At 38.7% G+C, this 13552-nt stretch overlaps 1 protein-coding gene across 4 annotated transcripts in view; it reads left to right on the top strand.

The window, feature by feature from the left end:
- Positions 1–13552, top strand: part of RARS2 (arginyl-tRNA synthetase 2, mitochondrial) — a 91018-nt gene that overhangs the window by 36032 nt on the left and 41434 nt on the right. For all 4 annotated transcript variants that reach the window (XR_007725074.1, XM_050788062.1, XM_050788064.1 and 1 more), the window contains 3 exons: positions 3275–3330; positions 6346–6429; positions 10832–10908. Coding sequence is in view for 3 of the 4 variants with exons in the window: in XM_050788062.1 (XP_050644019.1) it covers positions 3275–3330; positions 6346–6429; positions 10832–10908 (217 nt within the window). In the remaining variant the exon portion in view is untranslated. The remainder of the gene's footprint in view (positions 1–3274; positions 3331–6345; positions 6430–10831; positions 10909–13552) is intronic.

The raw sequence follows: 13552 nt of genomic DNA, 5'->3' as shown, positions 1-13552 counted from the left end.
TGAGACACTCTTCTAGCAAAACAGATTGGAGACCTCTGGCTGGCAAAATGAGACTTTTGGAAGTCAGGGTAGCAGTTCTGACTGTTAGTAACTGGTTCATTGATCTTAGATGGGACAGTTGATTTCTCTGGCCTCTTATCTGGAAAATAAGTAGTTTTTTGGGTTTTTTTTGAGACAGAGTCTTGCTCTCTCGCTCAGGCTGGAGTGCTGTGGCATGATTCACTGCAACCTCTGCGTCCCTGGTTCAAGCAATTCTCCTGCCTCAGCCTCCCCAGTAGAGTAGCTGGATTACAGGCATGTGCCACCATGCCCAGCTAGTTTTTGTATTTTTAGTAGAGACAGGATTTCACCATGTTGGCCAGTCTGGTCTCAAACTCCTGACCTCAAGTGATCTGCCCACCTTGGCCTCCCAAAGTGCTAGTATTATAGACATGAGCGACCACGCCCGGCCAAGAGTGGTGTTATCTGTCCCTTCTTACAAAATTAAGGAATAATTTAACAAAAGTCCCAATAAGATGCCCAGATTATAATTCATAGTAGCTACTTCAGTTGCCAAAAGAAGTGAATTTGTATTTTCCATTTTATGTATTCCCTTCTCAGTAGAAATATGGTATCAGAGAGAAGCAAATTGTTGATTTCAAGGGACGTTTTGTCAAAACTTGAAGACCTAGATAGATTCAATTTTTCTAATACCGGAGGGAAAATGCGAAGCGCTGAAAGTTTTTTTTTTCTTAACAGACATTATAAATACCCAGTTTTTTAAAAATTCAGAGATTACAAAGAGATATTTAATGAAAAAGAAGTCTCTTCCCCATCTCAGTTTCCTCTGTGGGTATCTATTAATCCCAATATCAGTGTCTTACTCACCCTCCTAGAGATGTTCTATGCATTTGTAAACGGACTATACATATTTTACATTGTTTTCACTTCTTTCCCCCCCCCCACCAAATAATGTATTTTATGTTTCTTTAATATGAATGCATCCAGGGCTGGCTTATTTTTATTGTTCCATTGTATTCTGTTCTTTTTTTTTTTCTTAAATCAGCTTTATTGAGGGATAATTACATACAATGCTTATTTAAACATAGAATTTCACCATTTTTAAACATATAATTTGATGAGTTTTGGCATAGGTATGCAAGTTGTGTAACTGCCTCCACAACTATGATATAGAGCTGTTTTTCTGGGGGTTTTTATTTCTATTAATTTTTTTGCTTTACTTTTATCTATGTCATTTTCTTTTATTCTGTTTGCTTTGGATTTAGTTTGCTCCACTTTTTCTAGTTTCTTAAAGGAGAAACTCAGATTATTGATTCGAAACCTTTTTTCTAATATAAACATTTCATGTTATAGATTTTTCTGCTTTAGCTATATCCAACAAATTTACTAGTAAGGCAGCAATATGGTACAGTGCTAGGATTCCCCTTGTTTGCTCTTGTTCTCTCAAAACATCATAGTCCTTCACTGCCTATTGTCCAGTTTCATAAAATCAGTGTTTCATCTGTTTTTCTGGTTTTCTGATTATTTAAAGGCAGAAGAGTAAATCCAGTCCTCTTTTGGCTGTAAATGTAAGATTTTTTTTAAAGCCTTTAGAAGGATGTTTACTTTCTTTCTAAACAATGATTAAATAAATACTTGTGTAGTTTCATAATTTCATAATTGTGCGCACACATCGTAGGATCAAGTTTTTAAATCGTAGTACTCTTAAGGGTATATAACAAGGCTTTGGAGACAAACCAGAATTAAGCTCTAGTTTTACCACTTTTAACCAGCTATGTTCAATTTTTTTTATAATTGATAATATAAAAGATAATTTATCTTTTTTTAATATTGAAAAACTTATGAAATTTTCAAACATTCACAAAACAGGGAACAGTATAATTAACCCCTATATGTTCGTTACACATATTTAAGAGTCATCAAGATATTGCCACATTTGCTTCATCATCTCTCTTTGTTGTCCCAGTTCCCTCATCTGTAAAATAAAAGTTAAGAGTACCTTACCTCACAGCACATACGAGTATTAAATGAGTTAATGCCCGTGAAGTGTGTGCAGCTGTGCCTGTCAGGTAGTGAGTGCTCTGGAAGCATTTGCTATGTTAAATGATTGATTACAACTTCTTGAGCACACATGGGAGTGATAAATATGTTGATTGGGAATTTGGAGTGGTGAGTCACATTCCAATTGTTAGAGGTTTTATGCATAAATATTTTTCCTTTTTTTTGTTTTGTTTTGTTTTTAATTTTACAGACAGAGTCTCACTCTGTCACCCAGGCTGAAGTACAATCATCATAGTTCACTGTAACTTTGAACTCCTGGGCCCAAGCTATCCTCCTGCTTTAGCCTTCCGTGTAGCTAGGACTACAAGCATGCACCACCACACCCTACTAATTTATTTTAATTATTTTTATTTTTATGTTTTTGAGACAGAGTTTTGCTCTTGTCACCCAGGCTAGAGTGCAATGAATGTCGTGATCTCGGCTCACTGCAACCTCCGCCTCCCAGGTTCAAGCCATTCTCCTGCCTCAGCCTCCCAAATAGCTGGGGTTACAGGCATGCACCACCACACCCTGCTAATTTTTTGTATTTTTACTAAAGTAAGGGTTTCACCATGTTGATCAGGATGGTCTAGAACTCCTGGCCTCAAGTGATCCATCCTCCTCGGCCTAAGAAAGTGCTGGGATTACAGGTGTGAGCCACCGCGCCCAGCTACCTGACTAGTTTTTTGAAAAAAAATCCTGTAGAGACAGTGTCTTGATATGTTGCCCAGGCTAGTCTCAAACTCCTGGCCTCAAGCAGTCTCCCCACCTCAGCCTCCCAAAGTGCTGAGAGTACAGGCGTGAGCCATTGTGCTGGGGGTATTTTTACATTTTAAATTTTTGATTTCTGATACAATAAATAGTAGCAGATATTACCCATATGAAAAATATTTCTTTGAGGCCCTCAGTGATTTTTAAGAGGGTAAAGGATTTGCACTAAACTTAGTAATTTGTGTTGGTTTTGTCAATCCTTAAATGTATCTACTTCCTAAGTATACCACTTACGTGAATGCTATTAGTTCAGGAGTCACAGGATCATTTCATTAACAATGTCAAAATTTTGAGTTCTAATTTATCTTTGCTGTAAATTTTTGACTTTTAACTTATCTTTGCCCTAATACCAAAGGCTATACTCCACAATTTTGTCAAAGTATGGAGGCATGACCTAGTTGATTCTTAGAAGTCTTAATTCTTAGAATAGAGAAATAACTTCCCCCTTTTTTTTTTTTTGCAGTTCACCTAATGTTGCCAAAAAATTTCATGTTGGACATTTGCGTTCTACCATCATAGGTAAGTGTTTAGTTTCACATAAAATACTAAACGTGCCTTTGAGGAAGTATTTGATAGTTTAATGGTTTAATGCTTAAATAACAAAAGAACAAAAAACAAAGTTTAAATTTATATGAGCCTTATGCTAATTCAATATTACATGAAATGGACAACGTTGGTTAATAACGATGGAAACAGAAAATTCATTTCAAAACCAAAAGATTCACTGAGAAACTAATTTTAACTGCTATCTATGTTACGATTTTTAACTTTCTAAAAGTAAGTATAAATATGGAGAAGACCTGAAAGATGCAAAAGTAAAAATAGTTATGTGGGGATATATGACCCTTCAAATTTTTTTGCTCATATATTTTGTGGTTTTTTTGTTGCCCAGGCCGGAGTGCAGTGGTGCAATCTCAGCTCACGCAACCTCTGTCTCCCAGGTTCAAAGGATTCTCTTGCCTCAACCTCCCAAGTAGCTGGGATTACAGGCATGCGCCACCACGCCTGGCTAATTTTTGTATTTTTAGTAGAGACAGGGTTTCACCATGTTGCCCAGGCTGGTCTCGAACTCCTGACCTCAAGTTATCTGCCCACCTCGGCCTCTCAAAGTGCTGGGATTGCAGGCGTGAGCCACCACGCTCTGCCTATTCATATATTTTGTTTATATAAAATACATAACAATTTTTGTCGAAATTACAAAGTGCAAATAACAATTTTTATTAAAAATTCACCTCAGTCATGTGAGCACTTAGTGGAATGTTCAAGACTGGAAATTAGAACAAGACTATTTCTGGCCGGGTGCAGTGGCTCACACCTGTAGTCCCAGCACTTTGGGAAGCTGAAGCAGGCAGATCATTTAAGGTCAGCAGTTCGAGACCAGCCTGGCCAACATGGCGAAACCCCATCTTTACTAAAAATACAAAAAATCAGCCAGTGTGGTGGTGTGCACCTGTAATCCCAGCTACTCAGGAGGCTGAGGTGGGAGAATCTCCTGAACCCGGGAGGTGGAGGTTGCAGTGAGCTGCACACCACTGCACTGTGGCCTGGGCGACAGCTGGATTCTGTCTCAAAAAACAACAAAGACTATTTCAATAAATAGAGATTACTATGTAGTACTTCATAGTTGTAATGCTTCAGTGTATAATATACTTACCATTTTCATTTATTTAGCACGTGTCATGCAGCAGGTGAATTTAAAAACTGAAATGAAAATTATATAATATTGGAATTGGAAGGGACTTTGGAGTTTATCTCAATCTAATCTCACTTCCAATGTAGAAATCTGTCCTATTGCATGCTTAAGAGAAAGTTGTTTAACCTGTACTTCAGTACTTTTCAGAATTGGAGAAATTAGTACTTGTGGCATAGATTGTTGTGGGGTCAGCTCTCATTGTTCTTGGGCAGCATTTTAAGAGAAGAAATGACAGGACTTGATGAAAAAGTATAAGAAATATACAATATAAGAAAAGTTATGTGAGTAAGTCAAAAGTATAGGAGTGAGTAAATGATGGGTAGGGTATGATAAAGTTGTTTTCACAGTTGAGGGAAATATTTGGACCAGTTAGAGATAATATTTGAGAACTTACCATGCTGTGTCTTCATGTATTATATAATTCAATTTTATAACAGCCCAGTTTGGTAAATACTGTTAACTCTGGTTTATGGATGAAGAAATTCAGCTACCAAAAGTAACTTTCCCGAGATTCCAAAGTATTGTAGCCAGGATTTGAAATTAGGCAGTCTGATTCCAGAAGTCTAGGTTCAGATATTTAATTGGATTTGTGATATAACAAGGGGCTAAGAAAAAAAAAAAAAAAAAGAATATGCTATCTTTGTACCAGCTGGAAAAACTGGGGTTCCAATTGCTGGGACTTTATAGATTGGGAAAATCTAGAAGTAGGGAAGCTGGAAAAGAAGATAGCTGCAGTAGTTGTTAAGACAGGTATGGATATTGGTGAAGGTTTATTTGCAAAAAACTAAATCCATTCTTAGTAAAGGCAGGAGAGGATTTATTATAGGATATTGAATGGTTTACAAAGTTGTTGGGAGGGCTTCAGAAGCTTTGGATTAAGCTGACATAAATAACTCCCAAAACTGCACTATAGAACTTTGTCATCAAGGGAGCTCCTGCCTCTTCTGCAATCACTTCCACTGCTCTAGAACCATGCTGCCACTGCCGTGGTCAAGAAAATGCCACTACTCCTGCCATGCCGTCTAGAATCCATACAGTCTTAAGAGGCAGCCCCATATACTTTCAGTTTCTTTGGTGGCCATCATGGAATACTAGGACCTCTGTTCATGGCGTCACATAAAAACAAAGCCTCCACAACTGTGCTTGTCATAAAAAAATAGAAGTAGCTCCCCTTCTAAATCTTACACAGACTGTCTCTGATTGCCCAAACCTAGAAGACTTCTGGAACTCTAACAAAAAGAGACTCTGGGAATTGTACTTTTTAGGTTTTCAGCCTCGGCAGTAGATGAGGGCACACAAGAAGGAAAGCGGAATAGATGTTGAGTGTGAAACCAGCATCAGCAGTATGGGAAAGTGAAAGCTTTAGATTATTACATGCTGTTAGGGAGCAGGCATGCAGAGGGTAGATGTTAGTGATTAAAAGGAGATAGAATGAGCTATTTAGAAAACACAAAAAGGGAAAATACAGCAGTGAGGCTTTGGTTCTTAGGACACAGACAAATGTATTTCTTGTTAATTACTGGGATTTTTTTTTTCTCTCCTTGAAATTGACTAGAATAGCAATTACTCTAACGTGTTCTAAAATCCTATTAATAATGTTGATGAAAATTCTGTTACTGTGAAATGTGAGATTCTTTGGAATAACTGCCCTACAAGTAATTTCTTACTCCCTTTCCATAACATATATGAAAACACAATGATGAATATTTTAGTTAAAAACAATAAGTTGGTAAATTTTGTGAAAAGAATTTTTTACTTATGCTTTGATAATAGAGAAGTATGTGGTTCTTATGTCAAAAATGGATAACAAGAATGAGAAACTATACTTTATTGATTACTAGGAAATTTTATAGCAAATCTCAAAGAAGCTTTAGGACATCAAGTAATAAGAATAAATTACCTTGGCGATTGGGGCATGCAGTTTGGTAAGTACGTTTGAGATTTTATTTTTCATTTCATTGTAAAATTCAATTTTTAAAAACTTTGATCTTCTGGACAGAATATAGGCAGAATCCCATTGGATGAAGTAGTATGTCCTACCTATTTTTTTTTTTCCTAATGGCTTTTGTGCATATTATCTTCTATTTATTTGAGTAATTCTCACCACACAAGTTACCTTTGGGGAAGGTAACTTCACACATTCAAAGACGACCTGGGCCAGGCATGGTGTTTCACTCCTGTAATGCCAACATTTTGGGAGGCCAAGATGGGTGGATCACTTGAGCCCAGGAGTTTGAGACCAGCCTGAGCAACATGGTGAAACCCTGTCGTTACAAGATACAAAAAAATTAGCTGGACATGGTGGCATGCCCTTGTATTCCTAGCTACTCGGAAGGCTGAGGTAAGAGGATCGTGTTAGCCCAGGAGGTCAAGGCTGCAGTGCACTGAACTCCAGTGTGGGTGGCAGAGGAGGACCCTGTCTAAAAAAAAAAAAAAAAAAAACCCCAGAGTAAGACCTGATGTAAGCTTTTGTGGTTTTAATAAAGAGGAATTGCCTGCTTTTATTAGTTAAATGTAGAAGTGAGTATACAGGGAAGAAGTAAGTCTAACTGTGTACACCGTTCTCAACCACAGCCCTGCCATTTTTCAATCTAAGGACATCCAGCCTCCCTGGGCCATCCTACATGAAGTAGGATCCACTATTATACCATAGCCAGTGGCCCAGAAGATAAGCATAGGGTGATTTGTTACATATGTATATATACATGTGCCATGTTGATATGCTGCACCCATTAACTCGTCATTTACATTAGGTATATCTCCTAATGCTATCCCTCCCCCCTACCTCCTCCCCACAATAGGACCCGGTGTGTGATGCTCCCCTTCCTGTGTCCAAGTGATCTCATTGTTCAATTCCCACCTATGTGTGAGAACATACGGTATTTGGTTTTCTGTTCTTGTGATAGTTTGCTGAGAATGATGGTTTCCAGCTGCATCCATGTCCCTACAAAGGACACGAACTCATCCTTTTTTATGGCTGCATAGTATTCCATGGTGTATATATATATGTGCCACATTTTCTTAATCCAGTCTGTCACTGATGGACATTTGGGTTGATTCCAAGTCTTTGCTATTGTGAATAGTGCCACAATAAACATACGTGTGCATGTGTTTTTATAGCAGCGTGACTTATCCTTTGGGTATATCCCCAGTAATGGGATGGCTGGGTCAAATGGTATTTCTAGTTCTAGCTCCTTGAGGAATAGCCACACTGTTTTCCACAATGGTTGAACTGGTTTACAGTCCACCAACAGTGTAAAAGTGTTCCTATTTCTCCACATCCTCTCCAGCACCTGTTGTTTCCTGATTTTTTAATGATTGCCATCCTAACTGGTGTGAGATGGTATCTCATTGTGGTTTTGACTTGCATTTCTCTGATGACCATTGATGATGAGCATTTTTTCATGTGTCTGTTGGCTGTATGAATGTCTTCTTTTGAGAAGTGTCTGTTCATATCCTTTGCCCACTTTTTGATAGGGTTGTTTTTTTCTTGTAAATTTGATTGAGTTCTTTATAGGTTCTGGATATTAGCCCTTTGTCAGATGAGTAGATGGCAAAAACTTTCTCCCATTCTGTAGGTTGCCTGTTCACTCTGATGGTCATTTCTTTTGCTGTGCAGAAGCTCTTTAGTTTAATTAGATCCCACTTATCAATTTTGGCTTTTGTTGCCGTTGTTTTTGGTGTTTTAGACGTGAAGTCCTTGCCTATGCCTATGTCCTGAATGGTATTACCTAGGTTTTCTTCTAGGGTTTTTATGGTTTTAGGTCTAACATTTAAGTCTCTAATCCATCTTGAATTAATTTTCATATAAGGAATAAGGAAAGGATCCAGTTTCAGCTTTCTACTTATGGCTAGCCAATTTTCCCAGCACTATTTATTAAATAGGGAATCCTTTCCCCATTTCTTGTTTTTCTGAGGTTTGTCAAAGATCAGATGGCTGTAGATGTGTGGTATTATTTCTGAGGGCTCTGTTCTGTTCCATTGGTCTGTATCTCTGTTTTGGTACCAGTACCATGCTGTTTTGGTTACTGTAGCCTTGTAGTGTAGTTTGAAGTCAGGTAGCGTGATGCATCCAGCTTTGTTCTTTTGGCTTAGGATTGTGTGAAATACAAACTTTAAGAAAATCTCTGGTGTTACTGCCATGTATATTTTAAGAAACATCTCTATTATCTAATTTCTATAAAGCATTCTCTGACACACAGACACACCCTTGCCCATCTTCTCACATCACCAATTTCCTAGTATCCAGCTCTACTCAAATATGGTAAGCCTCCTGTCTTATATTCTTATTTGTATGCTTCCCTGCCCTACTGAGGCATGTTCCTTGAAGGCGTAGACTGACTTTTATATCTACAATGCTTGGCATGTAAGAAGCACTCTAAGAAGAGTAGACCTTGAATCTGTTAATAGTACCCTTACTATTCACTGTGGAAGAATCAGAATACTTGCCCTGCATTTAAAAAATCAACCTGTAGTTCACAACAGCTGGTAGTCAGAGGGCTAGGCCCTAGGCTCAACAGTCAGACTTAGTGGATGGCACTGATTTTTATTAGTTTGACCGATTTAGACATTTCACAGGCATTAGCAAATATGTGATTAGGGTATTCATTACATTTTAGCCGCAGGATTTCATTATAGCAGTTTTTTCTCTAAAGGACTGCTATGGTTAATGATCTGTCAACATTTCCATTATAACCATCATTGTTAAAGAATAATTTTGCTGTTTCAGCTATTTCCATTTGAAAGTTGGCAGTTTCTAAGCACAGAATTAGTTTTTGAAAATGTATTAGGCTGAATGTTAAATGGAATTGGCCTTTACTTTTCCCATTTTTGTGTTTTGGAACACTGAGCATCTTTCCACACGCTGCTTCAGCCACCCTGAATCATAATCACATTTGCTCTTGCTTGAAAGTGAATAGAGCTTCAGTCATCCTTCTTGTTCCTAAGTTCCAAAGTATTGTATATTCCTGTCTCCTGTGTTCAGTCACGTCCTACTTTCTACTGAACCTTGTATAGAAAAATGTGTATCAGTAAAGCCCTTTAGATCTGAAGCTTGGTAATTGATATAGAAATAATTTTTTTTTTCTTTCTGAGATGGAGTCTTGCTCTGTCACCCAGGCTGGCGTGCAGTGGCACCATCTCAGCTCACTGCAACCTCTGCCTCCCAGGTTCAAGTGATTCTTCTGTCTCAGCCTCCCAAGTAGCTGGGATCACAGGCATGTACCACCATGCCAGGCTAATTTTGGTTGTTTTGTTGTTTTGCTTTGGTTTTTTTGAGATAAAATTTCGCTTTTGTTGCCCAGGCTGGAGTGCAATCGCGCGATCTCGGCTCACCGCAGCCTCCGCCTCCCAGGTTCAAGTGATTGTCCTGTCTCACCCTCCCTAGTAGCTGGGATTACAGGCATGAGCCACCGCACCCAGCCATAAATTAGTTTTTAAAGTAATAAAACTAATGTTCCTCTTACCCCAGACTGCATATATCCTTTCAAACGGAAATTATGATCATCTTTATGCAGAATATCGTGAGTCTACATACTCCCAGACTGTACTAGGAATTTTAATTTGTAGTTTACCAACCTCAGTTTTTGGGTTTTTTTTGGGGGGGGGGGGGGTTTCTTTTTTTTAAGGTACAAATTAACACTATCCCTGAACTCTGAATTTATCATCAAAGACTGAAAAATTATACACGGTCAAATTTAAGATTTTTGTTGCTTGGCTACCTTGAACCTGAGAAATAATCAAGGATGTTCCAAGTTTTACCTTTTGCTGTTTTCCTCCAATTATTTGTTTAAGAACTAATATAACAACAAAACCATTGCTGTCTTCATTAATGTCTTCCTAAAACATTAATGCCTACAAGTTTAAAAAGAAAGTTTGAAAACACTTTCCATCAGTTTTTTTTTTTTTTTTTAATAAATTTTGAGTGCCTAGTGTCTAGCATCATGATGTCACTTCAACAGAGTAACTGCATAATAAATGTTTATTTTTTAATGTCTGCTAGGGTGGTGTTTGGCACTGTTAGTACAAAGATAAATTAGTCCAGACTCTACCTTTGATGAGCTCATAACCTATTGGTTTCTGTGAACTTAATTTCAGTGATCTATTCATTATATTTATGTATATTTATATATCTATTTAATATATTTATGATTAAATATATTGAATTTGACTTGTGTCAGTTTATAGAAGGTAAAAGTGTATTTTGTAATTGTTCTCAGGATACATAATATGACAGGTTGCTCTTTTTATAGAATTATGCCTATTCCTGTCATGCCTATTCTCTATTGTTCAACTTGATAATTTTTCATTTACGGATTATCATGGTAGGTCTTCTGGGAACTGGCTTCCAACTGTTTGGCTATGAGGAAAAACTGCAGTCCAATCCTCTACAGCATCTCTTTGAAGTAAGTTGGCAAGAAAACATTTCAAAATTTTTTCAGAGTACTGTGTAGCTTAGTAACATATTTTTAATCCCAGAGGTTTATTTTTATTTATTTTGAGACAGGGTCTTGCTCTGTTGCCCAGGCTAGAGTGCAGTGGTGCAATCTCAGCTCACTGCAACCTCTGCCTCCTGAGTTCAAGCGATTCTCATGCCTCAGCCTCCCAAGTTGCTGGGACTACAGGCGTGTGCCACCATACCCAGCTAATTTTTGTATTTTTAGTAGAGATGGGGTTTCTCCATGTTGGCCAGGCAGGTCTCAAACTCCTGACTCAGGTAATCCACCACCTTGGCCTCCCAAAGTGCTGGGATTACAGGCGTGAGTCACCATGCCCAGCCTCCAGAGGTTTAAAAAATATGTTATTTAAAACAAGGAACCTAGCCGGGCGAGGTGGCGGGCGCCTGTAGTCCCAGCTACTCGGGAGGCTGAGGCAGGAGAATGGCGTGAACCCGGGAGGCGGAGCTTGCAGTGAGCTGAGATCCGGCCACCGCACTCCAGCCTGGGCGACAGAGTGAGACTCCGTCTCAAAAAAAAAAAAAAAAAAACAAGGAACCAAAACATAATTGAAAATGTTGCTTTTGGCTGGGCATAATGACTCACACCTGCATCCCAGCACTTAGGGAGGCCAAGGCAGGAGGATTGCTTGACACCAGGAGTTCAAAACCAGTTTGGGCAACATAATGAGACCCGGCCTCTACAAAGTAATGAAATATTAGCCAGGCACAGTGGCCTGTTCCTGTAGTCCCAGTTACTTGGGAGACTGACTGAGGCAGGGGGATTGCTTGACCCCAGGAATTTAAGGCTACAGTGGTCATGACACTGCACTCCAGCCTGGACAACAGAGCAAGACCCTGTCTCAGAAAGAAAGAAAATGTTGCACTTATTTTTACTAGGTTATTTTTATTTCTTAATCTAAGATTTTTTAAATGCTCTTTTAGTTGATTTGGGACAGTATTTCTTCAGGTATAGAATCTTTTTAGAATAAACATGTAAGATAATGATTCAACACAGAAATTTCTCAATTTTCTGCCAGTTAATATGTACTGCAGCTATTTTCATGGCAATAACTGTATATCAATTAGACTTGAAAAATGAATATTTTTGTTCTTTTTCTGGTGTGGGGAATGGCATGTCTATTTCTCTCTGAAATCGTGTGTGCTTTTCCCGTTTACATCTTTCACCTCGTTTTCCTGGCTTTTGTCCAATATGAATTTCTGTCTACTCTATTTCATTTAGTCCCTTGGATACTTTGCTTCTTTATCTTCAGTTCTTCCTGAAGTTTATTAATAAAGTCCTTCCTGTCCAAACAATCTCCAGGGATGTGTTTCCTTTTCGTTGTCCTTGTTGTTATCTCTGCCATTTCTGGGCCTCGCAGTGGAAACACAGATACGAAGTCAGCCATATTGGCGACAGATCAGGGGATCAAACTAAAGATGTACTGCTTGTGTGTGAGGAAGAGCACTTGCAAAAATAATGCTTTACTTCTCCAGCTTAAACCACACAGAGTGCTTCATCATTTTCCTTTCTGTTACGTGATTTTTCCCCTGCAGCTGGCTTTGCAGTTAAATTGAACAAAACATACTCCAGTTTTTTGTTTTTTGATTTTCGTTTTTTTTTTTTGAGGAGCCTCACACTGTTGCCCAGGCTGGAGTGCAGTGCCGCAATCTTGGCTCACTGAATCTTCACCTCCTGGGTTGAAGCAGTTCTTCTGTGTCAGCCTCACGAGTAGCTGGGATTACAGGTGCCCACCACCAGGCCCAGCTAAATTTTTTTGTGTTTTTTAGTAGAGATGATGTTTCACTATGTTGGCCAGGCTGGTCTTGAACCCCTGATCTCGTGATCTGCCCGCCTCGGCCTCCCAAAGTGCTGGGATTACAGGTGTGAGCCACCGCACCCGGCCCATATTCCAGTTCTTAAAGACCCTTTAAAGGTTTGCCATTTTCCCCTGAGTCCATGCCAGTACTGCACTCTAAATGACTGCATTTTGATTTGTCATGTTAACCAAAAGATTTCTCCTCTCTTTCCCATTAAGAGTTTTATTGATAGGTGGGCATTTAAAAATTAATAATTCTTCATGGTTGTCTATAAATAAAGCATGTTCCCTTAGTGCCTGGAGTTTTTACTGTATTTATTTATTTATTTTTACACTTGAATAATTTTACCTCAAGCTTAACCTTTCATGAGATCCAGGCCCAAAGATGTTATATGTAAAAATGTTTATTTAAAAATAGAATGCTTGTTCCCCAGTGCCACAAAGAAATAGCACTTGAGCATAAATTTAATTCTCTCAGCAAGGCCATTTTTACTCTGCAGAAAGGGTACACTCGCCAGCAGTTTTGCCACGAGAGTACACTGAACAAAGGAGACAGGGTCATTTATAACTTGATACGTCCACCCTACTGCTGTATCCAGTTTCCATTGGCTGGAATGGGACCTCACATTCTGTATTTGTCCCGATTGGCTAGCAACTTAGAACTTTTCAAGAGGCAAAGGCAGGGGAGAACAAAGGAAGGAGGAAGTTACTTGTGGAATGCTGAGAAAGGTAAAAACACCTCCAAATAAGGAAGAGGAACAGGCTATCACCTAATGCTTGCTTGGACCATTGTAA

Source organism: Macaca thibetana, chromosome 4 (genome assembly GCF_024542745.1).
Source record: "Macaca thibetana thibetana isolate TM-01 chromosome 4, ASM2454274v1, whole genome shotgun sequence".
NCBI lineage: Eukaryota > Metazoa > Chordata > Mammalia > Primates > Cercopithecidae > Macaca > Macaca thibetana.
This window is presented reverse-complemented; position numbering and strand designations above follow the sequence as displayed.